The sequence below is a fragment of the Engystomops pustulosus genome, chromosome 1, assembly GCF_040894005.1.
Source record: "Engystomops pustulosus chromosome 1, aEngPut4.maternal, whole genome shotgun sequence".
NCBI lineage: Eukaryota > Metazoa > Chordata > Amphibia > Anura > Leptodactylidae > Engystomops > Engystomops pustulosus.
Window position 1 is genome coordinate 35,619,962 of NC_092411.1, and position 22,325 is coordinate 35,642,286.

Below are 22,325 nucleotides of genomic sequence, written 5' to 3' on the forward strand. Positions count from 1 at the left end.
ACAATATATTAATAATAAAAAAGCATTCAAGGTGACTAACCACATGATGTTAGTGGTGTTCATGTGGTTAGCCACCTTGAATGTGTCACCACAGGCTGTGCAAGATTCAGTGACTGCGCATGCGCGGGTAGTGCCAAGAGCCGGGTTACATCACTGGCTCTCGGTCCAAGAACTAACACAATGAAGACAGATCGCACTTTCGTCGGACTGTGCGGTGTTTTGGGGATTTGCGCAGCTTGGACAAGTATTTAACTGATGTCTGTGCTGGGATTGTGTCTAACGCAATTGTTTTCTGGCTTCCAGGCGACACAAATTGGGGGGGGGGGGGGAGGGAGCATGTCATCGGACAATCCGACTGATTCAGACTGAGTGCAGGATTTAAGATTCAAATTGTGTTGCAAGACAAAGCACTTACATACACCAGGAAGAAGTAGGTGAACTTCCTCAGACCTGAGCAGGGAAGTGACACATGCAGGAAATCGGGTGCACGATCTTAGTGAATCGCGGCAGAGTGCATTCTCATCAGTGAACTCCGCGGCCGGGTAAGTAAATGAGCCCCATTATGTACAATCCACTCAGCTCCTCCTGCTCTATAACATGCTGCCTGCATATAGGACATTATGTACAATCCACTCAGCTCCCTCTGCTCTATAACATGCTGCCTGCAGATAGGACTGTATATACAATCTGCTCAGCTTTTCCTGCCTTATAACATGCTGCTTACAGATAGGACACTATTTAAAATCAGCTTAATTCCTCCTGCTCTAAAACACGCTTCCTACAAATCAGACTGAATGTTTATGATGCCAAGTTGACTGTAAAGAGCCAGGTGTCCTACATCATAGCCCACATGCACCCTCGACCCTGCAATCTCCTTTTAGGTTTATTTTATAGGTAGGCACGGCTTGGGGCAAAACCATTCTAAAATATTGTAAACTCAGTAAAAGTAAAATAAGGTAATAAAGTTATTGAAAACTAAACAAAGGCTACAGATTTCTATGTATAGAGATCCTAGAAAGTCTTTATAGTGTAATAAGATTTTTATTTATACAGTTTGGGTCTGGGAGAAGATAATAGGAATTGTCTTTCCCAGATTCGCTTGTAACACAAGGCGTCTAATTAAATATCAGAGCAGTAAAATCAGCTATTTGCAGCACATTAATAAGAGTCATAAAACAGCCTCTAATATCTCGCTGTTACATTGATGTGAATCTTGGAATAGATACGTCTCCAAGATGCTAATTGTGGTAGTTGAGCGTCTGAGGCTCTTGTATATGTAACACACAGATTCAGCCTCCTCTCGCCAAAACATTCAGCGACTGGCAACCTATCAAAGGAGAAGCCATTACAGATACTTTACATGAATTCACCAAGTTCCTAGAATAGAGTCTTTCATCCTACGGCGTTTTAGGATGCAGACTTGAATGTAAGGCCCAATCCTTCCAGTTTGTGATATAATTATTTAAAGGTGATGTCTTATCGCAAAAAGTTGCTTTAAATTTGATGCTGCTTCAGAGGATTGAGTCCAGTGGGTCCTGGCCGCCCTGAAGGCCTCATGTAAACAACTGTGAGGACATTACAGGCCATGTGACATCACACATGTGACTGCCAGAGCCACAAACAAAGTTGGGGATAGGACCATGGGACATGCACCGTGCCGTACTGTACCCAATAGAACTATGGGGCAATGAGTTAACCGCAGTTTGTTTGTGTGACCCATGGCCTTAGCATACGGTCATGTGTCACAAGGCCTTATAAGTAAAATTAGTAATACAAAGTGGCCATAGACAATGCATCTATCCACTTTGGTTCATATATAGGAGATCCCATTCAGAGGAGCTTCCCAATTCATGTTATCTTTATGCCCTAATAATGAAATGTTAATAGAATTGTAATAAAAATTACATTCTACAGGACAAGTGATAAGTTGTAGATTGGTGGGGACTTTTCTTCTAGAATTCCCACTGATTATGCACCAAGCAGTTATTATACCCAGACAATTACTGTCTTCATTCATGATAAGTGCCTCTTCACATCTCCCTGAATTCCTCTTCTAGGAATTACAGGTAAAATACCAGATATTTGCATAAATTTCTCCTGCAGCAGAAGTTGGCACATGTATGGGAACTTCTTGCAGAAGTTGACTGTGACGCCCGCCTTTATAATATCTCTTGATTCCTGATATATACACACTGTGTCCGGTCACTTCCCAACTTTTTATTATGGTAACAGTTTGACTCTTAACATAATGTTATCCAAGTCAAATAAGCCAATCACCTTTTTTTTTATTTACATGTATGAGGGTTTGTTTTCTGTGGGGCAAATTGCATTTTGGAATGTTCTAATATTCCATAATATGTACTAGACAAATAAAACTAGATCTACAGAAGGGTCTATTGCAGGTTGTCTTATGACACTTTTGGGAACCCTGGAAGGGCCATTTAAGTGCAGAGGCTGTGGTCCACAATGGCACTTTAAAGGTTTACATCTGTGATGTTCACCAGGAACGACCAGGGCTGTTGGCTATATGATATAGCAGTCACCCACCCTGCATAGAATGGGCTCAGTCCGTTAGTCCACTTAATGTTTCAAGAACCGGTTGTCCTATGAGGCATGTAGATTTTGGATAATTTCGAAGTAAGGTTATTGGTTATTATAAGTGTGTTTGTGGTGGGGGGTACATAAGAGGGAGATTTTTAAGTGGGGAGCCATAAAAGGATGATGTTATAAGTGGAGGGGGCACAAAAAAAGGGCATTAGAAGTCGGAGGCATAAATAGGCTGAGGGGACCACAGTAATGGGGTGTTATCCAGTATGGTCTCCGTAAGAAGGGCTTTATACAATTTGGATGCCACTTTGGGTATATTATACAGTATTGGCCTACGGGGGAACTTTATGGTGTGAGGACCACAAAGGGGGTGTATTATTCTGTGAGGACATTAATTGTATAGTAATGTGTAATAAAACTAGACGAGGACAACACCAAGCTTGTCTGCAGACCCTTCTAAATATTTTAAGATTGAGATTCTTTGTGTCCTTTTTCTTCGACTGAAGACGCACATGATGTCTTATTACGTCCAAGACTAAAATAGAAGTGAATATCTCTCCAGTTACATCACTAGCGAGAAGCAATTACACAGAGAATAGATGGAGTAAACTAAGTTTATTGTAAATACCGTAGATGGGGAATATTTGGCCATAAACTGTGTGATGGTGCAGCTGAGGCTTGTCACATGGGGATGATTGATATTTCCCTTGTCTGGATAATAAGAAGACTTGGTGTAATGTTATCCAGAAGTAGGAGCTGTATTCATACATTCAGGCGATGGGCAACACAATAAAAGGGAAAAGGCTTGGGTTTAAAGTTCAGACGTGTTCCCACTCGTCTTGTTGGTTCTATTAAAGATTAACATTCTGTAATGTATAGGCAAAATTATTGACACCATTGACGCCCAAGGCATCACTCAGGGGAGGATTAAGTATACCTTGGCCCTGGGCTATATGAAAATTGCCCCACCCTTCACAAATCTTATTTCACATTAGCACAGAAGCAAGAAATGGGGGAGATGCTTCTGTTCTGTTTAGTCTTTAGGACTTTTGGAGAAACTTTCAAGGTCCTGGTAGACTGTTGTATACGTGTGTTTCACGAGCCAATACATATGCATGAGGCTGAGGTTTGCTCATGAAAGAAACTTCTCAAGTTTTAAGCCCCTAGTGATTTAAACCCCTTTACACAATAAAGATCCTTTTAACCCCTTATTTTATGTCACAGGTGCCCCTGCAACCCGTGACCTCTGTTTGGTCCACTGTGCTACTCACCTCGCCTGTTTCCAGCAGCGTCTCCTGTGGCTCCTCACGCGTCCCCACTGTCTAGGGCACGCGTGCCGGCTGTTAAATCTAGAGGGCCAGAGCATCGATAATTGGCGCTGGCCACCTCCCTTTTTTGATAAATTCCCAGCCCCTTCCTGTGTTTCCTGACGGATCTTTGTGCTCATGCAAATGCAAGAGAAAGCTGTTCCTTGCGACCTGTTTCCATGTATTAACCTCCCATTGTGACCACGGACCTGTTCCCAATTCTGCTACTCCACTGCCAGCCCTGTCCTCCTGCTACACCCCTGACCCTGAACCGTTGCTGCCTGTATTGACCTATTGCCTGCTGATTCTGTACTTCGAACTTGGCTGCCAACGTGGACAAGTCGCACCTGTGGAACGACCTGGTGGTACCACGCCGCAGCAAGTCCAACCCGTTTATCTACACTTTTGATTTAGTTTTTGATCAGTCTGCTAGTATCTGACACATAGACAAAGAGAGATGAGACGAAAGATCAGAGTCATGAGATGGATATAAGACAAAATAACACACTCTGCTCTGCTAACTTACCTATAATACACAACTGTTAGAATGTGGTATTTTGTTTTGAGTATAAATAAAAATCATGTTTTCGTGGGAATACCTCTTAAAGTGCTGGAGGTCCCTCGCTGCAGTCTCTTCAGTGCAGTATCAAACGTAGTGGGTGGTTTGATTGACCATGGGAAACCGCTATAGCCAATTAAAGACATACATTGCAATATTTATTCTCTAAACAAGGCATTTGCGAGAGCCAAATAGTGAAATAAACATTAACACATTGTCATTGTACGGAGCCGCTGTAGTAATGACGCTATGAGATGGATTACTTGTTGCCGGCTTTAGTATGGAAGACGTCCATGCGCTTATGTTTACATTAGTGCATAGATGAGACATTACGTTGTGGATGATACTATACACATATGTATCCAGCTGGATAATTCAATGGACGTTTTCCTGTATCTTTCTTTATTCTTAGTTGTGAGGAATTCATTAGACATAAGAAAGACCTAATAATGTGGAATTCCTGGAATGAGAAAAGTAACCACCCATCCACTGTCCTTTACACATGGATAGGAAATCCTATAATTATCCTGGAAAATGAGAAGTCACCAATCTATAGAATTGTCACGGCTCATTGAAAACCATTGATCTACATAGAAAATATTGAGATAGATATTGTTTGTTGTATAATTATATCACCTTCTTTGTTTAATCAGTTTTCAGTTTGGGGTTTTATAACACTTCTTGTACTTTTTTTAAAGGAAATTGTAAAAGGAAGTTTACCATCAAATTCCATCATGATAAACCAGGGACACTTACTCATAGATCCAGGCACCGTGTTGAACTCCTACAAAATGCCTCCAAATACTATACAACAATAATGATTTGGATGCATCTGTCTAAAGAAACTGAAAAACCTACAAAAAATAAACATCATTCAGAGATATTAAAGATATCAATCTTTATTAGATACAAAGAGTCTCCGGATGACCTTTATTTTTTTGTAGGTTTTACAGTGACTGTAGTAATCTTCTACATGTATTATACTATATTATATTTCTTATTCACCTATCTAATAAAATCTGCTGTTAAAAGTATGCTCATGACTCAAAAGGGCTCTGGGGATATTACCAGAGCCCCTCTGTGCCGTAGCTTCAAAGGATGTTACTCCTCCAACTGTGTGAGATTACAGCAGGCAGATGGAAGTGGAAGTGCTGAGGGAATAGAAAGGATGAGAAGACAATGTAACAACCTGTGAAGCCAATAATTTTAATAGTTGATTTTAGAAGAAAGGAGGCCATGGATAACAAATATAAGCAGATTACTACAGTCAGTGCCTGGATCTATGAGTAAGTGTCCCATGTTTATCATCCTTGACTTTGATGGTAGATCTCCCTAAATCCAATCCAAATTTCTTTTTTCAACCATACTAACAATGTTACAGCCCCAGAGTGTACTACAATTGTGACAGACGTCAGAGTTGTAGTCGTGTTAGGAAGCATAGTCAGATGAATTAGCCAAGGCATCTTCTTTTTTTCATTTTTTTTTTCTTTTAATTTACTGCTTTATTTAAAACATAAACTTTATTGTGAAGAGGTCTCTAAAATGGAATGTTTTAAATAAACTCTGGAACCAAAAACCCAGTTATCTTGAGAAGGTTTTATTAGCTACTGGCACCCTGGCAAAGGACACGCACTAACACTTTATATCTAGTTGGACCCACTTTGAAGATCATGACACCAATCTTTGGATATAGACATTGGTTGTGGAACTAAGCAGCAGCCACTATATTTTTAAAGGAAATCTAACACCAGGATGAAGGATAGTAAACCTGGTGTGTGCCTCCTCTGTCAGGATCCAGTCTTTTTTTTTTTTTAGCTTCTTATGACCTTTTACCTTCCTGAAAGGCTCTGGCCTCAAAAGCTGTTAATTGAGCCTGTAGACCCTCAGGTTTATTTTTTCATTAAACTAGGACATAAGGAGCTAAAAGAAGGACACATCCTGCCTGAGTGGGCACACACCAGTAGGCTAGTGTGCTTGGTTTATAAACCTTCATCCTGGTGGTAGATTTCCTTTAAAATAAAACCTAATTTGGATTCATATAAAAGAAGAGACTCTCCTTTCATAGGAAAAAAGAAGTGATGTTCTGTGTCACAAAGCCAAAGATACAGCCCCTGAAGTCTACCCCTCCCCCCTCCAGATTCTTAGCCATCAGGCTGCAGGGAGAATTTGCTGCACACTGGAGCTGCTGCTCCTCACAGATAATGGAATTTCTAGTTGAAAAGCAGATATCTAGTTATTACAGTTTTGGTGATATTGTGAACTCTATTACATTTAGGAGATGTGAAGGTAAATATTCTGTTTGGAGAACATTTTTTTGCCATCAAAGTCAAATTTTAACTATTTTGTTTTTATAAAATGTTTGAGTTTGTATCAAAATTGCATGAAGGCGCCTACGTCTAAACGCTTTAATGCAATTTTGAAAATGGGGCAAGTGTCTGCTTACAGAAAATATGTGGTTTGTTGGGTTACTTTAATTTTTTTTGCTGTTATTTCGATTTTAATTTTAAACGCCAAAATTGTAAAAATTGCTCTGGTCAATAATGCAACAAAATATCCAGAAATACCTGACTGTTGAATTCCCGGGTGAAGATGCTTATCATCTCTCTCCTGTCTATATATCTATCTCCTATAATCTGAACATTTTATATATCTCACTTTTTTCTCTATTTATTTTTCAATCAATCTTCTATTTCTGTTCTACTGTATTTATCCCTCATATCCATCTACTGTATATATCATCTACTTTACAGTTCTGCATCTAGAAATCTCTATCATATTTATCTTCTATCATAATAATTGATAATTCTTTATATAGCGCACACAGATTACACAGAGCTTGCCAAATCAGTCCCTGTCCCCATGGGGCTCACAATCTATTCAACCAACCAGTAATTTTTTGGAGTGTGGGAGGAAACCGGAGAACCAGAAGAAAACCACACAAACATACAAACTCTTTGCCGATGATGACCAGCGCTGCAAGTCTGTAGTGCTAACCACAGAACCACTGTGCTGCCTATCATCTCCCTATCATCTGTTTATCGCTTTCCATATTACAGTTTGTTTTACTATACTAAAGGGAGCCACTTACTGACTTGTCATAAAATTGTTTTATTTTAGGGCCACACTTTTAGTTTTGCCCAGGGCCCCAATTTGTCTAGAACCGGCCCTGATCACTGTCATAAACCAAAGCATCATGTAGTTTGGCCAATGGCAGATACACCATAGAGACTGGTTTTTGGACCCCTGGAGTAAAGAATTAATTTCAATTTGGATCCAACCCCATTTTAATGAGAGTTGAGATTAATGTACTGGGAAATTCTCTTCAAAGATCATAGCAACCAGGGAAATAGAAAATGTTTTAAGGGAAAAGGCATCAGAACCTTCTGTCACGGCCATTAGGAATGTATTCGCATCAACTAAAACTTTTAAGGGACTAACTATCCTTGTTTTTTTGTTGTTGCAGATAATGGTGGGCAGACATTGGCTGGTGGTAACAACTGGCCATTACGAGGAAGAAAATGGACCCTTTGGGAAGGGGGAGTACGAGGGGTCGGCTTTGTTACAAGTTCCCTATTAAAGCAGAGAGGTGTCATTAGTAAAGAGCTGATCCACATATCAGACTGGCTGCCGACATTGGTTCATCTGGCTGGAGGAACTACTAATGGTACAAAGCCCCTGGATGGATTCAACGTGTGGAATACCATCAGGTAATGGTCTGTTCATGTGATAGTGAAAGAGACTTTCTTAGTATCCTCTTCTTTAGTAACTCTTTGCTTGTCAGGCTGCCTGGTTTTTGTAAAAATACCTTACTACTTAAAGGGAACTTATCGCCAAATATTCACCCCTTTAAACTAATAGCCCACTCGGGTACGGTATGAAATGTCCTTTCCTAAAATTCCTTCATTTAAGTTAAAATCTTGCCTATTTACCTATAGAAATCTTCTCAAAAGTCAAGTGAAAATGAGCAGAGAACAGTCTTATTTGCCTGAGATGAGTCACTTAGAGGCTACAGGGAGAAGTGCACTTCAGACGACCCTATATTTGGTTCTATAGGACCTAAGATAACATGCTTGTTTTCTGCATAACAAATTGTCCTTTGTAGTAACAGTATTTAATATTCCATATCGTGTAATGGAAGCAGGAAAAAAGATTCCAAATGCGGTGAAATTGGTGATAAAACACATCTGAGCCATTTTCTTGTCTGCTCTGTTTTTAAGACTTTCACTGTGAAATCCAAATTACACGTCTCATTTATTCTTTGGGTAAGTACAATAATGGGGAGACAAAATTTATACAGGTTTCATTGTGTTTTTAATACATTTAAAAAAAAATTAAAACCTTCTGTATGGAAAATTCTTCTTTTTGTCATCTTCTGGTGCTAATAACTTCATACTTGGCAAGATGAGTTGAACTTTTCATTGCTACCATTTTGGGGGCTATATGACCTTTTTTATTACATTTTTTAGATGAAAAATGGAAAAAAAAGTGGTTTGGGACATTTGGGGCGCTATTTGCTATTACAGGGTTCAACACTGGAAATAACAGTTTTTTTGATATCTCTGGACTTTTGGGACGTGGTGATACCTTACATGTTTATGATTTAATACGTTTAATTTTATATCAGGTCTAGGGTGATTTAAACTTAATTTTTTTTTTTATTATTTTCTAGACCCCCTAGGGTTTTTTTAGCCCTAGGGAGTCTAATTGCTCCTACAATAAAATGCAGTACTACTTAATTACAGTATATGGAGAAGTTGCTATAAATATGTAATAGTGTGCCACTGGGACACTGTTACAGATCTGCAGCAATGACATGTCCTTGAGTATTATAAAGAATCCAGGCCGTCGTGGCAACTGTTGGCACATGGGGAGTAAGATACTAAAACGTCACAATTCATTAAGAGGTAAACCACTTGTATAGTATATCTGGTTCTGTATCTGACAGAATCAGACGCCTCATGTAATCCAAAAAAAATCTATTATTTTTTTGAAAGTGGACAATCCCTTTTAATGATACTAACGTGTAATGTAATAACAAGAACACTAATCAAAATGCACAAATGTAATTCTTGCTCAGTATCTGAAAGTCAAAGAAAATCTTATCGCACAACTGAAATGTCAAGGATATAAATTCCTGAATTTTCCTAAAGGACAACTGAAACTGCCTGAACATGGAATAGAAGAGCGATATTTTGAGGTTTCTCTGTGATTTGTTGCTCGTCCACGGCCATGGTCTTTAACGTAATAGAGCTGGAAATCATTGCTTTACCTTCAGTGTGGGCTAAACATACATTTTGTTGGCCAAAACTCCCAGAATTCTCGGACTAAAGAGTAGGTTTGCCTTGGCGGAGCAACAAAAAATGTACTTGAGAACACATAAATAGCAATTTTCTAATATACTGTACTGTCATGGTAACCGTATGGTAAAAATAGATGAACATTCATATTCTTCCTCTTGCTGTGCCAATGCCATAAATATATAATGTATATAATAACATAAATGGTACACAGATTACTAGCTGCTGGAAAACCGTAATAGGAAGAATTCCAATAGCGCTATATCATCTGACATCTAGCAATCGTGCACTTCCAGCATAGATCTGCAATATAATGTGGCAGCTCAGAATTGGAGAGAGAAACGATTTGGGGACACAGCCATTACATTTATAATACAGGCGGTCCCCTACTTAAGAACACTCGACTTGCATACGACCCCTAGTTACAAACGGACCACTGGATATTAGTAATATATTGTACTTTAATCCTAGGCTACAATAAACAGCTGTAACAGTTATCAAAGGTGTCTGTAATGAAGATTTATTGTTAATCCTGGTTCTTATGACAACCCAACATTTTTAAAATCCAATTGTCACAGAGACCAAAAAAGTTCTGGCTGGGATTACAATGATAAAATATACCGTTCCGACTTACATACAAACTCAACTTAAGAACAAACCTACAGACCCTATCTTGTATGTAACCCGGGGACTGCCTGTATTCAGCAATAGGAAGCTGACAGCCTGTACTAGTAATGTCATACACTATAGCAGTGGTTCTCAATACGGGCCACGACCCATTCAGAGGGGTCGCCTAAGTCTGTTTTTTGTTGGTCTTGGGTACAGAGACCTCTCTCAATGATTTAATAATAAAATGCACATATATTATTGACTATGGGAGTGTGGGCAGGTATGTACTTTTAACTGCTGGCTACTGGGGGTATTCCTGTGACTATTGGCTGCTTTGGTGCTACCATGTGACTGCTGGCTTCAAGGGGCATCCCTGTGACTGCTGGCCACATGGGGGCATCCCCATGACTGCTGGCTACATGGGGCCATCCCCGTGACTGCTGGCTACATGGGGCCATCCCCGTGACTGCTGGCTACATGGGGGCCATCCCCGTGACTGCTGGCTACATGGGGGCCATCCCCGTGACTGCTGGCTACATGGGGGCCATCCCCGTGACTGCTGGCTACATGGGGGCCATCCCCGTGACTGCTGGCTACATGGGGGCCATCCCCGTGACTGCTGGCTACATGGGGGCCATCCCCGTGACTGCTGGCTACATGGGGGCCATCCCCGTGACTGCTGGCTACATGGGGGCCATCCCCGTGACTGCTGGCTACATGGGGGCATCCCCGTGACTGCTGGCTACATGGGGGCATCCTCGTGACTGCTGGCTACATGGGGGCATCCCCGTGACTGCTGGCTACATGGGGGCATCCCCGTGACTGCTGGCTACATGGGGGCATCCCCGTGACTGCTGGCCACATGGGGCCATCCCCGTGACTGCTGGCTACATGGGGGCATCCCCGTGACTGCTGGCTACATGGGGGCATCCCCGTGACTGCTGGCTACATGGGGGCATCCCCGTGACTGCTGGCTACTGGCTCAAAATGAGTTGCCAGCAAAAATTAATTTTATTTTAAGGATCACCAGGACATGAGGAACTGTATTAAAGGGTTGCAGCATTAGGAAAATTAAGAACCGCTGCTCTATTGGGAGGCAATTTGTTTACAAGGGGGACTATAAGACCGAGTTTTCGATTTATTCATAAATGTACAGGAAGGATTATATAGCCCACCAGTATCATGTACAGTAAACTGACGTAAATCATGGAAGGAATGCCCTTTTACTATATTACACTATAATCTACATAGTTGTATAGTTTGTTTGATATTGATAGTGCTGCTGACAGTTTCCCTTTAAGGAAGTGTTAAAGGTGAAGGGCTTGTTCACATGTACAGTTTAACTCTGTTAACACTAATATTTTCCCTGTAAGCAATTCTGCTGCAGGTATCTATAACACAGGTGTGAACAAGCCCTAACAAAGAATGCAGCGTGTGTCTTCATTTTTGGGTGTTCAGCTTTTGGTTATGATTCCAGGTTTACATTTCTCTTGAGGAAGTTTCCAGTAAGTAAAGAAATGATTGTTTTTCATTAGGAATGGAATGTTTCATTTCCTCGGCTGTTTTCATCTTGCAGCGTTACATGTGACTGCTTCCCAATAAGGAAGCGCTGCACTAATTTCTGCGCTCTTCATATGACAATACATACAACATGTCCTCGTGACTGTAGTCACCATATGTGCTCTTTTTTTGGGGCAAGACCGCAAGGGAAAAATCAAATATTTCAGAGACGCATGACTGTTCGCAGTTTTGTTGTCTTAGACATTTAAGGTAAAACTGGAAGTAGAGAAAAACATTTTATTCTTTAAAGAGGATATTCTTTGTTAAAGGGATGGACCGTTGTTTTAAAGGAAATCCGTCATCAATTTGGACCAATTGAAATTGCAGATGTGGCAAGGTAGCTGCCTCGGAGATCTGGGTAACCATACCTCTGTGTGCTCTGTTAGTAGCAGCATTTATAATGTAGGATTGTAGCTGGACTTTGAGCCCTCTGGTGCACAGGTGTGTGAGATCTCTTCCCTGAAGACAGCGGAGCACTGCTACTTCCACCAAGAAACTGCTGTAGTATTTAAAGCCAGCTACAGCAGTGACTCAGAGCAGAGGGGAGGAGCTGTTTACAGTGAAGAGATCTCACACACCAGTGCATCTTACATACAGCTACAGTTTCTCAGTTCTGCTGCTACCAATAACTCACGGAAAAGGTATGATTCAACAGGGGATAAGAAATGAGAAACCCTGCTGATCATTGGGGACAGATCATGAATGCATACAGGGGTTCCATTCCTCCACCTGAAGAAGGGTGGCAGGCTAAGCATGTACACTGACGCCCATTCACAGTCCATTTGACTGATGGGAATACCATACAGTAGAGCAATGGGCATTGGGCAATGGTGCATTGGTACCATATCTCGATAAGCAATGTGACCCCCAATGCTTGTGGGTGTCATAGTGGACAGATCTCCACTGATCAGCATGTTGCAATATCTCTTCTCAATAAGGAACAACATTAATAGTTGGTACACTCTCTTTTGAGGAGGTTTTACAATAAAATTAAATTCTACTAAAATTCAAATTAACCCACCCAAAATAAATACTTCATTAAAAACTATGATTAAAAAGCATTACCCGTATCCGTCAATGGTTCCTTTCAATAGCAGTAAAAATCAGTTTGTATACTTATATGCAACTTGCCTGAGATGAGTCTAATCACAGTAAGTGAGTCCTGCATATTCATTGTTTTTAGTTGTTTTAGTTCTCACTGCTACCACCATACTGTCGGTATGGAACTAGTATTAGGGACCATCTGCCAATATTGAACTAAAAACATATACAGCTCATTTACTTATTATCAGGAATAGGAAATACTACACCGTGCCTTTTTTGGAACCTTTAGAAAGAGAGGCATATGAGTTGCTGAAGAGAATTCCAGAGGGTGGGGGAGCCGGTGAGAGACAGACAGGGGCTTTGTGTTCCTCGACTCTGCTATATCATTAACCAATCCCTCTGGAAGGTGGGGGGGAGTGAGGCTGGATTTGTGAAGAGAAAATGGTCTGGTTAGGAGTATCAGCGTCAGTCAGGAGGCTGTCTAGCTTGACTGTATAACTGCAGCTCCCGGCCTCCATGACGGTGGACATCAATAAAAGTCTTTTTGAGAAGAACGTTGGCTCTTATCCCATGGATAGAGGCATCAGTGAAACATTTATAAAGACATCTAAAATGTACTGTATGTGGTTTTTGGTGGGTTACTGGTGACAGGTTCTCTTTTAAAAAAAGAATAAAAAAGGAATTGTTTTGCATAAAATGTATATGCATTTGTATATTGTCCATTGCTTATATTTTATAGCGCCAGCATATTATGTAGCACAGATATGTACAGAGCCGCTGATTTATGATCTGTGAAGGTCTGTAATTCCCAATTCTACAGTGTTGGGTACAATGTACAGCACCTCTACAGGAATAATAGTGCGAATGGACTGCTACGTGTCATAATAGAAAAAAAAGTGGCTAATGGTTTACTGTCAAGCCAGTAATTTCCTAAAGATATAACAAAGGAAGTATTAAAATAGAAAACGCAATTAGCAGATGCTAGAAGGAGATTGATGTTTGGCTTTCCTTTATTCTGTTTTAGTGAAGGAAGCCCGTCCCCCAGAGTGGAGCTGCTACATAACATCGACCCTCTCTATGTGGATAACTTCCCCTGTAAGTAACACGCTTCTTTAATTCCTTTCAGAATATAAGGTTTAAGGGTTAAATAGTATCAGGACTAAATGATCTAGCTAAAATATTGGCAACTATTTAGTCTTTGATCCGTGTTAAAAGGGGTTATTTCATTTAAAGGACATCTACCACCAGGCTGACGGTTTGTAAACCAAGTACACTGACATACTGGTGTGTGCCCCCTCTGGCAGGATCTGCTCCTCTTTAAGCTTCTTAAGTGCTAGTTTTTACTAAAAACTATGCAAATGAGCCTGATGTGCTCCAGGCTCAATAGATGTCAATGGAGCCTGGAGCCCATCAAGCTCATTTGCATGATTTTTTAAAACCTTTTTTCATAAAAAACAAGGGCTTAAGAAGCTAAAAGAAGATCAGATCCTGCCAGAGAGCAGACACTAGTATATAATTATGCTTGGTTTACAATCCTTGATCCTTTTAAAGGACATCTACCACCAGGATGAAGGATTGTAAACCAAGCACACTGACATACTGTTGTGTGTTCCCCTTGAGCAGGATCTGCTCTTCATTTCGCTTCTTAAGACCGTGTTTTTATGAAAAAAGGTTTCAAAAAAATCATGCAAATGAGCCTTAGGGGCTACAGACTCCATTGACACCTATGGAGCCCGAAGACCATCAGGTTCATTTGTACAATTTAATTTTAACCCCTTCCCGACGCGCGCCGTACTAGTACGGCGCGCGCCGGGTCCCGGTGCATGGAGAGGGCTCGCGGGCCGAGCCCTCTCCATAGCAGGTAAGTCTTTGCTTACCTGTAACACCCAATCGCGATCGGGTGTTTTCTCCGCGATCGCCGCCGGCAATGCTGCCGGCGGCTTCAAAGAGATGGCGCCGCATGGGCGCCGCCATCTTGTTGTGGATCGCTGCTCCCCGATGACGTCACGGGGAGCGGCGATCCGTCGCCATGGTAACCTCGGGTGTTCCGAACACCCAAGGCTACTTCGTTTTAACCCATGCATTACAATGTGCTAATTGCACATTGTAATGCATGGGGAGTAAAATCCACATATACTGCCATACTGTAGTATGGCAGTATATGATAGGATCGATCAGACTACCTAGGGTTAGAGTACCCTAGGGAGTCTGAAAAATAGTAAAAGTAAAAATAAAAAAAAGTTTAAAAAAAAAAAATTATAATAAAAAAACCTAAAAATTCAAATCACCCCCCTTTCCCTAGAACTGATATAAAAATAAATAAACAGTAAAAATCATAAACACATTAGGTATCGCCGCGTCCGAAAATGCCCGATCTATCAAAATATGATAATGTTTTTTCACTATGTTTAACCCCGTAACGGAAAATAGCGTCCAAAGTCGAAAATGGCATTTTTTTGCCATTTTGAAAAATATAAAAAAATAAAAAGTGATCAAAAGGTCGCACAGTCCCAAAAATTATAGTAATGAAAACGGCATCAAAATTCGCAAAAAATGACACTATCCACAGCTCCGTACACCAAAGTATGAAAAAGTTATTGGCCCCAGAAGATGGCAAAATAAAAAAAAATATTTTGTACAGGAGGTTTTAATTTTTTTAAATGTATGAAAACATTATAAAACCTATACAAATTTGGTATCCACGTGATCGTACCAACCCAAAGAATAAAGTAGACATGTCATTTGGGACGCAGAGTGAAAGCTGTAAAATCCAAGCCCACAAGAAAACGTCACAAATGTGGTTTTTCACCATTTTCACTGCATTTGGAATTTTTTTCCCGCTTCCCAGTACACGCCATAGAATATTAAATACCGTCACTATGAAGTGCAATTTGTTACGCAGAAAATAAGCCATAACACAGCTCTTTATGTGAAAAAATAAAAAAGTTATAGATTTTTGAAGTTGGTGAGTGAAAAATGGAAGTGAAAAAACTAAAAAAGGCCAAGTCGTTAAGGGGTTAAAAGCCTTTTTTTATAAAAACCAGGGCATAAGAAGCTAAAAGAAGAGCAGGCCCTGCCAAAGGGAGCAGTGTGTCAGTGTACTTTGTTTACAGTCCTTGTACCTGGTAGTGATGTCCTCCAATATTTTAATGGCATATCACTAGTAGAAGAGATTGAGGGATACCGAGACACAGAGTGAAAAGGTAATCTTAAAAAGCGAATCCTAGACCTACTTTCTCCTTTGTTTCAGGCTTCTGAGCTATGTAGGTAAGTAGTAGTTTAGGTTGCGTTCACATATGTTCAGACTACTGTAGGCATTAGAAACTTCTGGCATATACGTAGAGAGCACATTGTTTGCCAATCTCTGCCACTATTATAGAGGATAAAGTAGAGTACCAGGGACCGCAGAATATATTGTTTGGGTATTTTGGATATCCCTTTTAGAAATTGAATAGAGGAGCAGGACAAATGCTCAGCCTGCCGCTCCGTTAAATAGGATAGAACTTCTGATGAAGCTTATGATTGATTGGAGTCTCTGTGGTCAGATCCCTCGACAGGAAACCCTCATACATCTTAGATGGTTGTCCATTATTGCCCATAGTGGGCTCAATTAAAATTCATTTAAAGGGATTGGCCACTTTACCTCAGTGTGTGTTTGTGTAAGTTTTGGGAGCAGGATATTAGGTTATTTACCAATATACATCTATTAATAGTTCTGCCTCTTTTTTGATATGCAATGGACATGAATCCTGTCAGGCTGATTGCTCATAGACAGATAAGATCACATGCCCCTCCATCTGCGGCCATTTTATGGACAGGAATGTCTAGCTGATGTGGTAAAAGACAGGAGACTTCACTTTACATATCAAGAAAGTGGAGCAGAACTATTAATAGATGTATATTGGTAAAATATGTAGTTTGCACTGATTCGGCTCAGCTTCTCCGTGCATCGGCTCCAAACATGTGACTACCAGAAGTGGGTGAGCTGTCTTTTCTTTTAGATGAATATTGGTAAATGACCTAATATTCTGCCCCCCCTACCCCCCCCCCCCCCCCACACACACACACACACACTTTCACACACATTACCAAACACATGAGATAAAATGGCCAACCCATTTAAAGTTTATGGATCTTTTATCTGGATTTGGGACTTTTCTTGGCTTTTCGGCTGGTCAGATGTACCTTAGCGGTTTTTCCTTACTGATACATGTGGTGTTTGGTCTTTTAGTAAGTCTTTAGTAAGTTTTGGACTCTTTTAAAAACAAAAGTCGCAAAAAATCTCCATAAGTTCCAAGCTCATGTCTACGCCTGGTCAGGGGCAGCCTTAGATTTGCACCAAAATATGCAACTTTTTAAAAAAAGTCTCAACTTTCACATCTGGATTCAGGGGATAACTCAGAGAACACTGCAGAAAAATAGACTATAGCGAACTCTGAAAGTTGCAAATGAGCAAAAGCCCCACGAAAAGTCTCAAAAATTAAAGAAAGACGCAAGCCAAAAGTTTGTTACATGTCCCGCTATGTCTATAAGCAGTTTTAAAATACACTATTATATGGAAATAAAAATAAGGTTTGGTCCATGTCCAGGTTAGAAATTCCCTCCAGAAACCTGATGCCCTTGTGATGAATAAGTAGATATAACTTTCCAGCTCGATTCCTTGATCTTGAAGGTCATCTGCAGTGGCATTTCCATCTGTGTCACTGTTTATCATTACACACTTCTAAAATATCCGACTCTTAATGGAAAACGTTGCGATGAAATCACTATTTTTACCAACTGTTAAATAAACTTCTGAGCTGGAGATGAGAATCCTCTGCTTCCTGTGGGATAATCCCATAAGCCTAACGTCATCTCTCATTGTTCTTAATAAACATTATCACATTGACGGACTGACGACCCCAACACGGGATTCAGCCAACGTGTATGAAAGTTCTAGATTATTCCCTGGTGGCTAAACGTCTCAATTGTGGTGGGCAGAACAAGGCTGGTATATGGTGCCCTCCATGTATCAGCGAATTTACTTAGTTTCTCCTAATTTCAAATTGGACTTGTCTATACACACAGAGTTAATACGTTGCTTTGGATTATCGCTGCCAATTTTGTTATGGCCACAATCCCCCAGTTCAGGGATTTACTGACTCCCAGGGTTTACAATTAACCTGCCTCCTGCTGAGTCTTCCAAGAAATGATGACATATAGCTATACATACAATCAAAGCTCTATGTTGGGATCATTCCCAATGGATTACTCTAGGAAATATTAATGTTACTGAAAAGTTGCACCAACAAGGAAAAAGTTGTGGATTTTCACTCCTCACAGGTCTTGAATAAAGCTGTTAACGGGAAATGTTAACGTCGCCAAAATTTGTTATTGAACGGTTACTCGTACTAGAACTACGTTGACCTATTAAAATGTGTATAGAAATACATTTTTGTACTGTATTATAGGGATTCCGCTCAAAAAGGCCTATTTTATTTTTAGACTGTTTTATAGGTGGTTGAGGGAAATATACTATGCTAAATGTGCTGGAATGATGACTAAAACGTTGTAAAACGGTGCACTCAATTTATAGTGGAGTGTTTGAGACTTTTTTCACTTCTTACTGTCAAGACAGAGGAGAAATGCAAGCCCTGAGCTTCCCATAACCCCTGCCTATGTGTCAACCCTGCACTAAACAGCAGGTGACAACTGAGTGGCAGTCCCTAGACTGGTAAGTCCACAGTACAGAAAGTCAGACAAACAAAGACACAACATGCACAACTAGGCAAATGCTGGCAAACTGGATCAACACCAAGATGGCAGCAAGGTACAAAATCATAAGTCAGGTCTATAGTAAGGTTCAAGCAAACTGTCAGGATCACAGAGTATAACAGAATACAAATCATATCAGGGATCTGTATACTAGCCATGCAGGAATACACAGTGACTGGACACTGTTTCATTGGTGCAGCAGTCCAGCACTCTCATAGGACTGTGTTCACACTCATTCCCCTCTCCAGAAAGACTGCTGAACTTTCAATCAAGCAGCCTCCCTCAGCACATCACACCCCCATGTCCTGCTCTGCTAAAGAACTTAATGTGCCGTGCGCGCTCTTGCAGAACTTTTGACATTTGCATTAAAGGGGTTTTCCTGAGGGTTAAAAACATGGCTGCTTTTTTGCAAAAACAGCGCCACACCTGACCATGGTTTGTGTAGGTATTAGAGCTCCGCTGTATAGAAGTGAATGGAGCTTATTTGCATTACAACTCATTACCCATGGTCAGGGGTGCCACTGTTTTTGGACTATAATAACCATGTTTTTTAACCCCAGGAGAACCCCTTTAAGAGGAAAAGGGCCATCTTATTATTTAACAATGTGCGCCAAAAAACGATGCATAATAAGTAGGTGGCATGAACTGACTAGCACAAGATTTATCATCCATGATTGTACCGTCAGCGGAAGTGTATGGCAGCGGCTTCTTTCCCTCTTCCAGTTGAGATGACATGCATGCTCAACTGAACTGAACAGGATTTTTTTTTCTCTAGTCCCCCATTTTTCTCAAGAAATCGGTGATGTTGCTTTCAGCATATTTCAAGCTTATAACAGCAGTCCAAGGTGGTCTACTGTCAGATCCGTAGTCCTGGGCCAAATTCGACAAATGAGTCAGAACCAATGGAAAAAATTCCCACTCCACCAGTAGCGGTGGAGCTGCCAATATTAAAAGTTGGTCAAAGGTCCTAAATATAATTATCTTCAATACACATTTTGTGGACAGATCAAGTAGCCATGATCCTTCCTGCTGAAAATACCAGGACTAGGCTCTCAACTTTATTATATCATTAGGTTCTCTTTATGTTACTTGATATGGATTTTCCGATTACTTCCTAACCTTACATGCTTCGCTTCAAAAAGTAATATCTGATGATTTATGACTAACTTTCTGAACTGCAGAAGAAAGAGGCCCACACACATGCAGGACCTTTATTCTCTGAAAGCTTTTAGATGATTTAATGTCTTCCCATCCTTAACACTTAGCTGCGAGTCTCTTCCGGCTGGACATCATAGTCTTTCATCCACTGACAATAAAATTTGTGGAACTGCCAAATCAGTTTTTGTTTTTCATTACAGTAATAAAAGGAAACTTCTCCTGGAAATGACCACTGAGAGTCATACAATGTCAGTGGTCTAAAAAAGTACCTCGAAAAAGTCCCTAATTCCTTAACACCCCACTCCTAATATCTACATTGACCACTACATATGATGATGTCATTCAAGCTTAATAATGACATCACTGAGCAAACATTGTCATGGGGCAGCACGGTGGCTTAGTGGTAAGCATTACAGCCTTGTAGTGCTGGGGGCCTGGGTTCATGTCCCAGGGTCAACATCTGCAAAGAGTTTGTATGTTCTCTCCGTGTTTGCGTGGGTTTCCTCCCACACTCAAAAACATACTGGTAGGTTGCTTAAATTGTGAGCCCCATTGGAGATCGGGACTAATCTAGCAAGCTTTGTGCAGCGCTGCGTAATCTGTGTGCGCTATATAAATAAAGGAATTATTATTATGTCATATTCCGCACCAGTCATGAAGCTGGCATGGATCTTAAAACCACTTTTGTAAGGTGTTGAATCTCCTCATTACCGTATATACTTGCGTATAAGCCGAGTTTTTCAGCACAAAAAATGTGCTGAAAAAACTCCCCACGGATTATACAAGAGTCAAGTAAAATATTATACTGTATACTACATTGGGGGGGGGGGGGGCTGCCTGGCTGTATACTACATTGGGGGGGCTGCCTGGCTGTATACTACACCCTCGGCTTATACTCAAGTCAATAGGTTTTCACGGTTTTTGGTGGTAAAATTAGGGGTCTCTGCTTATACTCGAGTATATACGGTAATTTATACTCCCATTCTTTCCTTTCGCTCTGTGTCTTGTAATGTCCCATTACAATAGTAATCTGCAAGTCTTCCATCCTGTGGTCCTCTCTAGAGAAATGTGCAGCCACTGGCAGATCTTTCCTTTCATTTTTAATATCAGCTCTGTGTGAGTTCATGCGCTGATGGAGTCTCTGGCCTGTTTCCCCAACATGAAGGCCTGTGGTTGGACACTGTTCACACATAATAAGGTAGACCACATTAGAGGACCTACAGGAAAAGGTCCCCTTGATCTGATGTACCTGCTGTGATTGGGGTACAGGTACCTGGTCACCCGTGTGAATGTGCTGACATGTTTTACACCTGTTTTGCAGGCAGGGTGAGGTACCATTATCTGGTGGGGGTCTCTGGGCACTCCAGATAACCAGTGTGAAAGGAAAGAATGGGAGTATAAATTAATGCAGAGATTAAACACCTTACAAAGTGGTCTTAACATTCATGCCAGCTTTATGGCCGAGCAGCACAAGCAGATAAGATCTTGTCTCTCCTCCTGTTGCCATCCTGTCGTGAATTAGATGTTTGTGTATATATCATTCTGTTGATGTGTTGTTGTTTTTTTTTTTTTTTTTTAATACAATGGCTTAAAAATACCACATGGCGATTTGGGATACTGAACCACTAGGTGGTTTAGTGTCTGAAATTGCTGTGACAGGTTTCCTTTAATATGAATTACAGGCCCATGAAAATGATTGCCGTCATTTAGTGTTATTTCTGGGAACCATAGAAGGATATTGTTGGGAGAGTCAGGATACATGACCTGGAAGTGTTTCCAAAACCATTACTCATTGCTTATAGGCAGGAAAGAGATTTCAACACAAGTTTTCTTCTGAGAACTCATCATTTTACAAAAAATACTTCCAATCACATATACTTGAATGACATCAAGTAGAGATCTAGAAAACTGTGAAGAATTGTATAACTTTAGATTGAGCAAATAATTGATATTGTTTGTACAAAGTGGATCCCTTTATCCCTTTCACGACCCGTGACGTAATAGCACGTCACGGGTCGGCCGCGGGTGCATGGAGAGGGCTCACGCGCTGAGCCCTCTCCATAGCCGGTAAGTCTTTGCTGCATATTGTAGCAAAGGCTTACCGGTAACACCCGCGATCGGTGCTAGCACCGATCGCGGGTGTTTTGACCTCGATCGCCGCCGGCAATGCTGCCGCCGGCTTCAAAAGGATGGCGGCACGTGGGCGCCGCCATCTTTTCGAGGATCGCCGCTCCCCGTGACGTCATCGGGGAGCGGCGATCCGTCGCCATGGTAACCTCGGGTCTCACGAAGACCCGAGGCTACTTCGGGTTAACCCATGCATTACAATGTGCTATCAGCACATTGTAATGTATGAGTAGTAAAATCCCCATATACTGCCATACTGTAGTATGGCAGTATATGATAGGATCGTGCAGACATCCTAGGGTTAAAGTACCCTAGGGAGTCTGAAAAGTACTAAAAATAAAAATAAAAAAAAAGTAAAAAAAA

General features: G+C 40.9%; 1 protein-coding gene across 1 annotated transcript in view; it reads left to right on the top strand.

Annotated features, from left to right (window-relative positions):
* ARSB (arylsulfatase B) overlaps positions 1–22,325 on the top strand; it is an 88,806-nt gene that overhangs the window by 35,331 nt on the left and 31,150 nt on the right. Inside the window, exons 5-6 of the mRNA XM_072137802.1 lie at positions 7,877–8,120; positions 13,948–14,018. Of these exons, the coding sequence (XP_071993903.1) occupies positions 7,877–8,120; positions 13,948–14,018 (315 nt within the window). The remainder of the gene's footprint in view (positions 1–7,876; positions 8,121–13,947; positions 14,019–22,325) is intronic.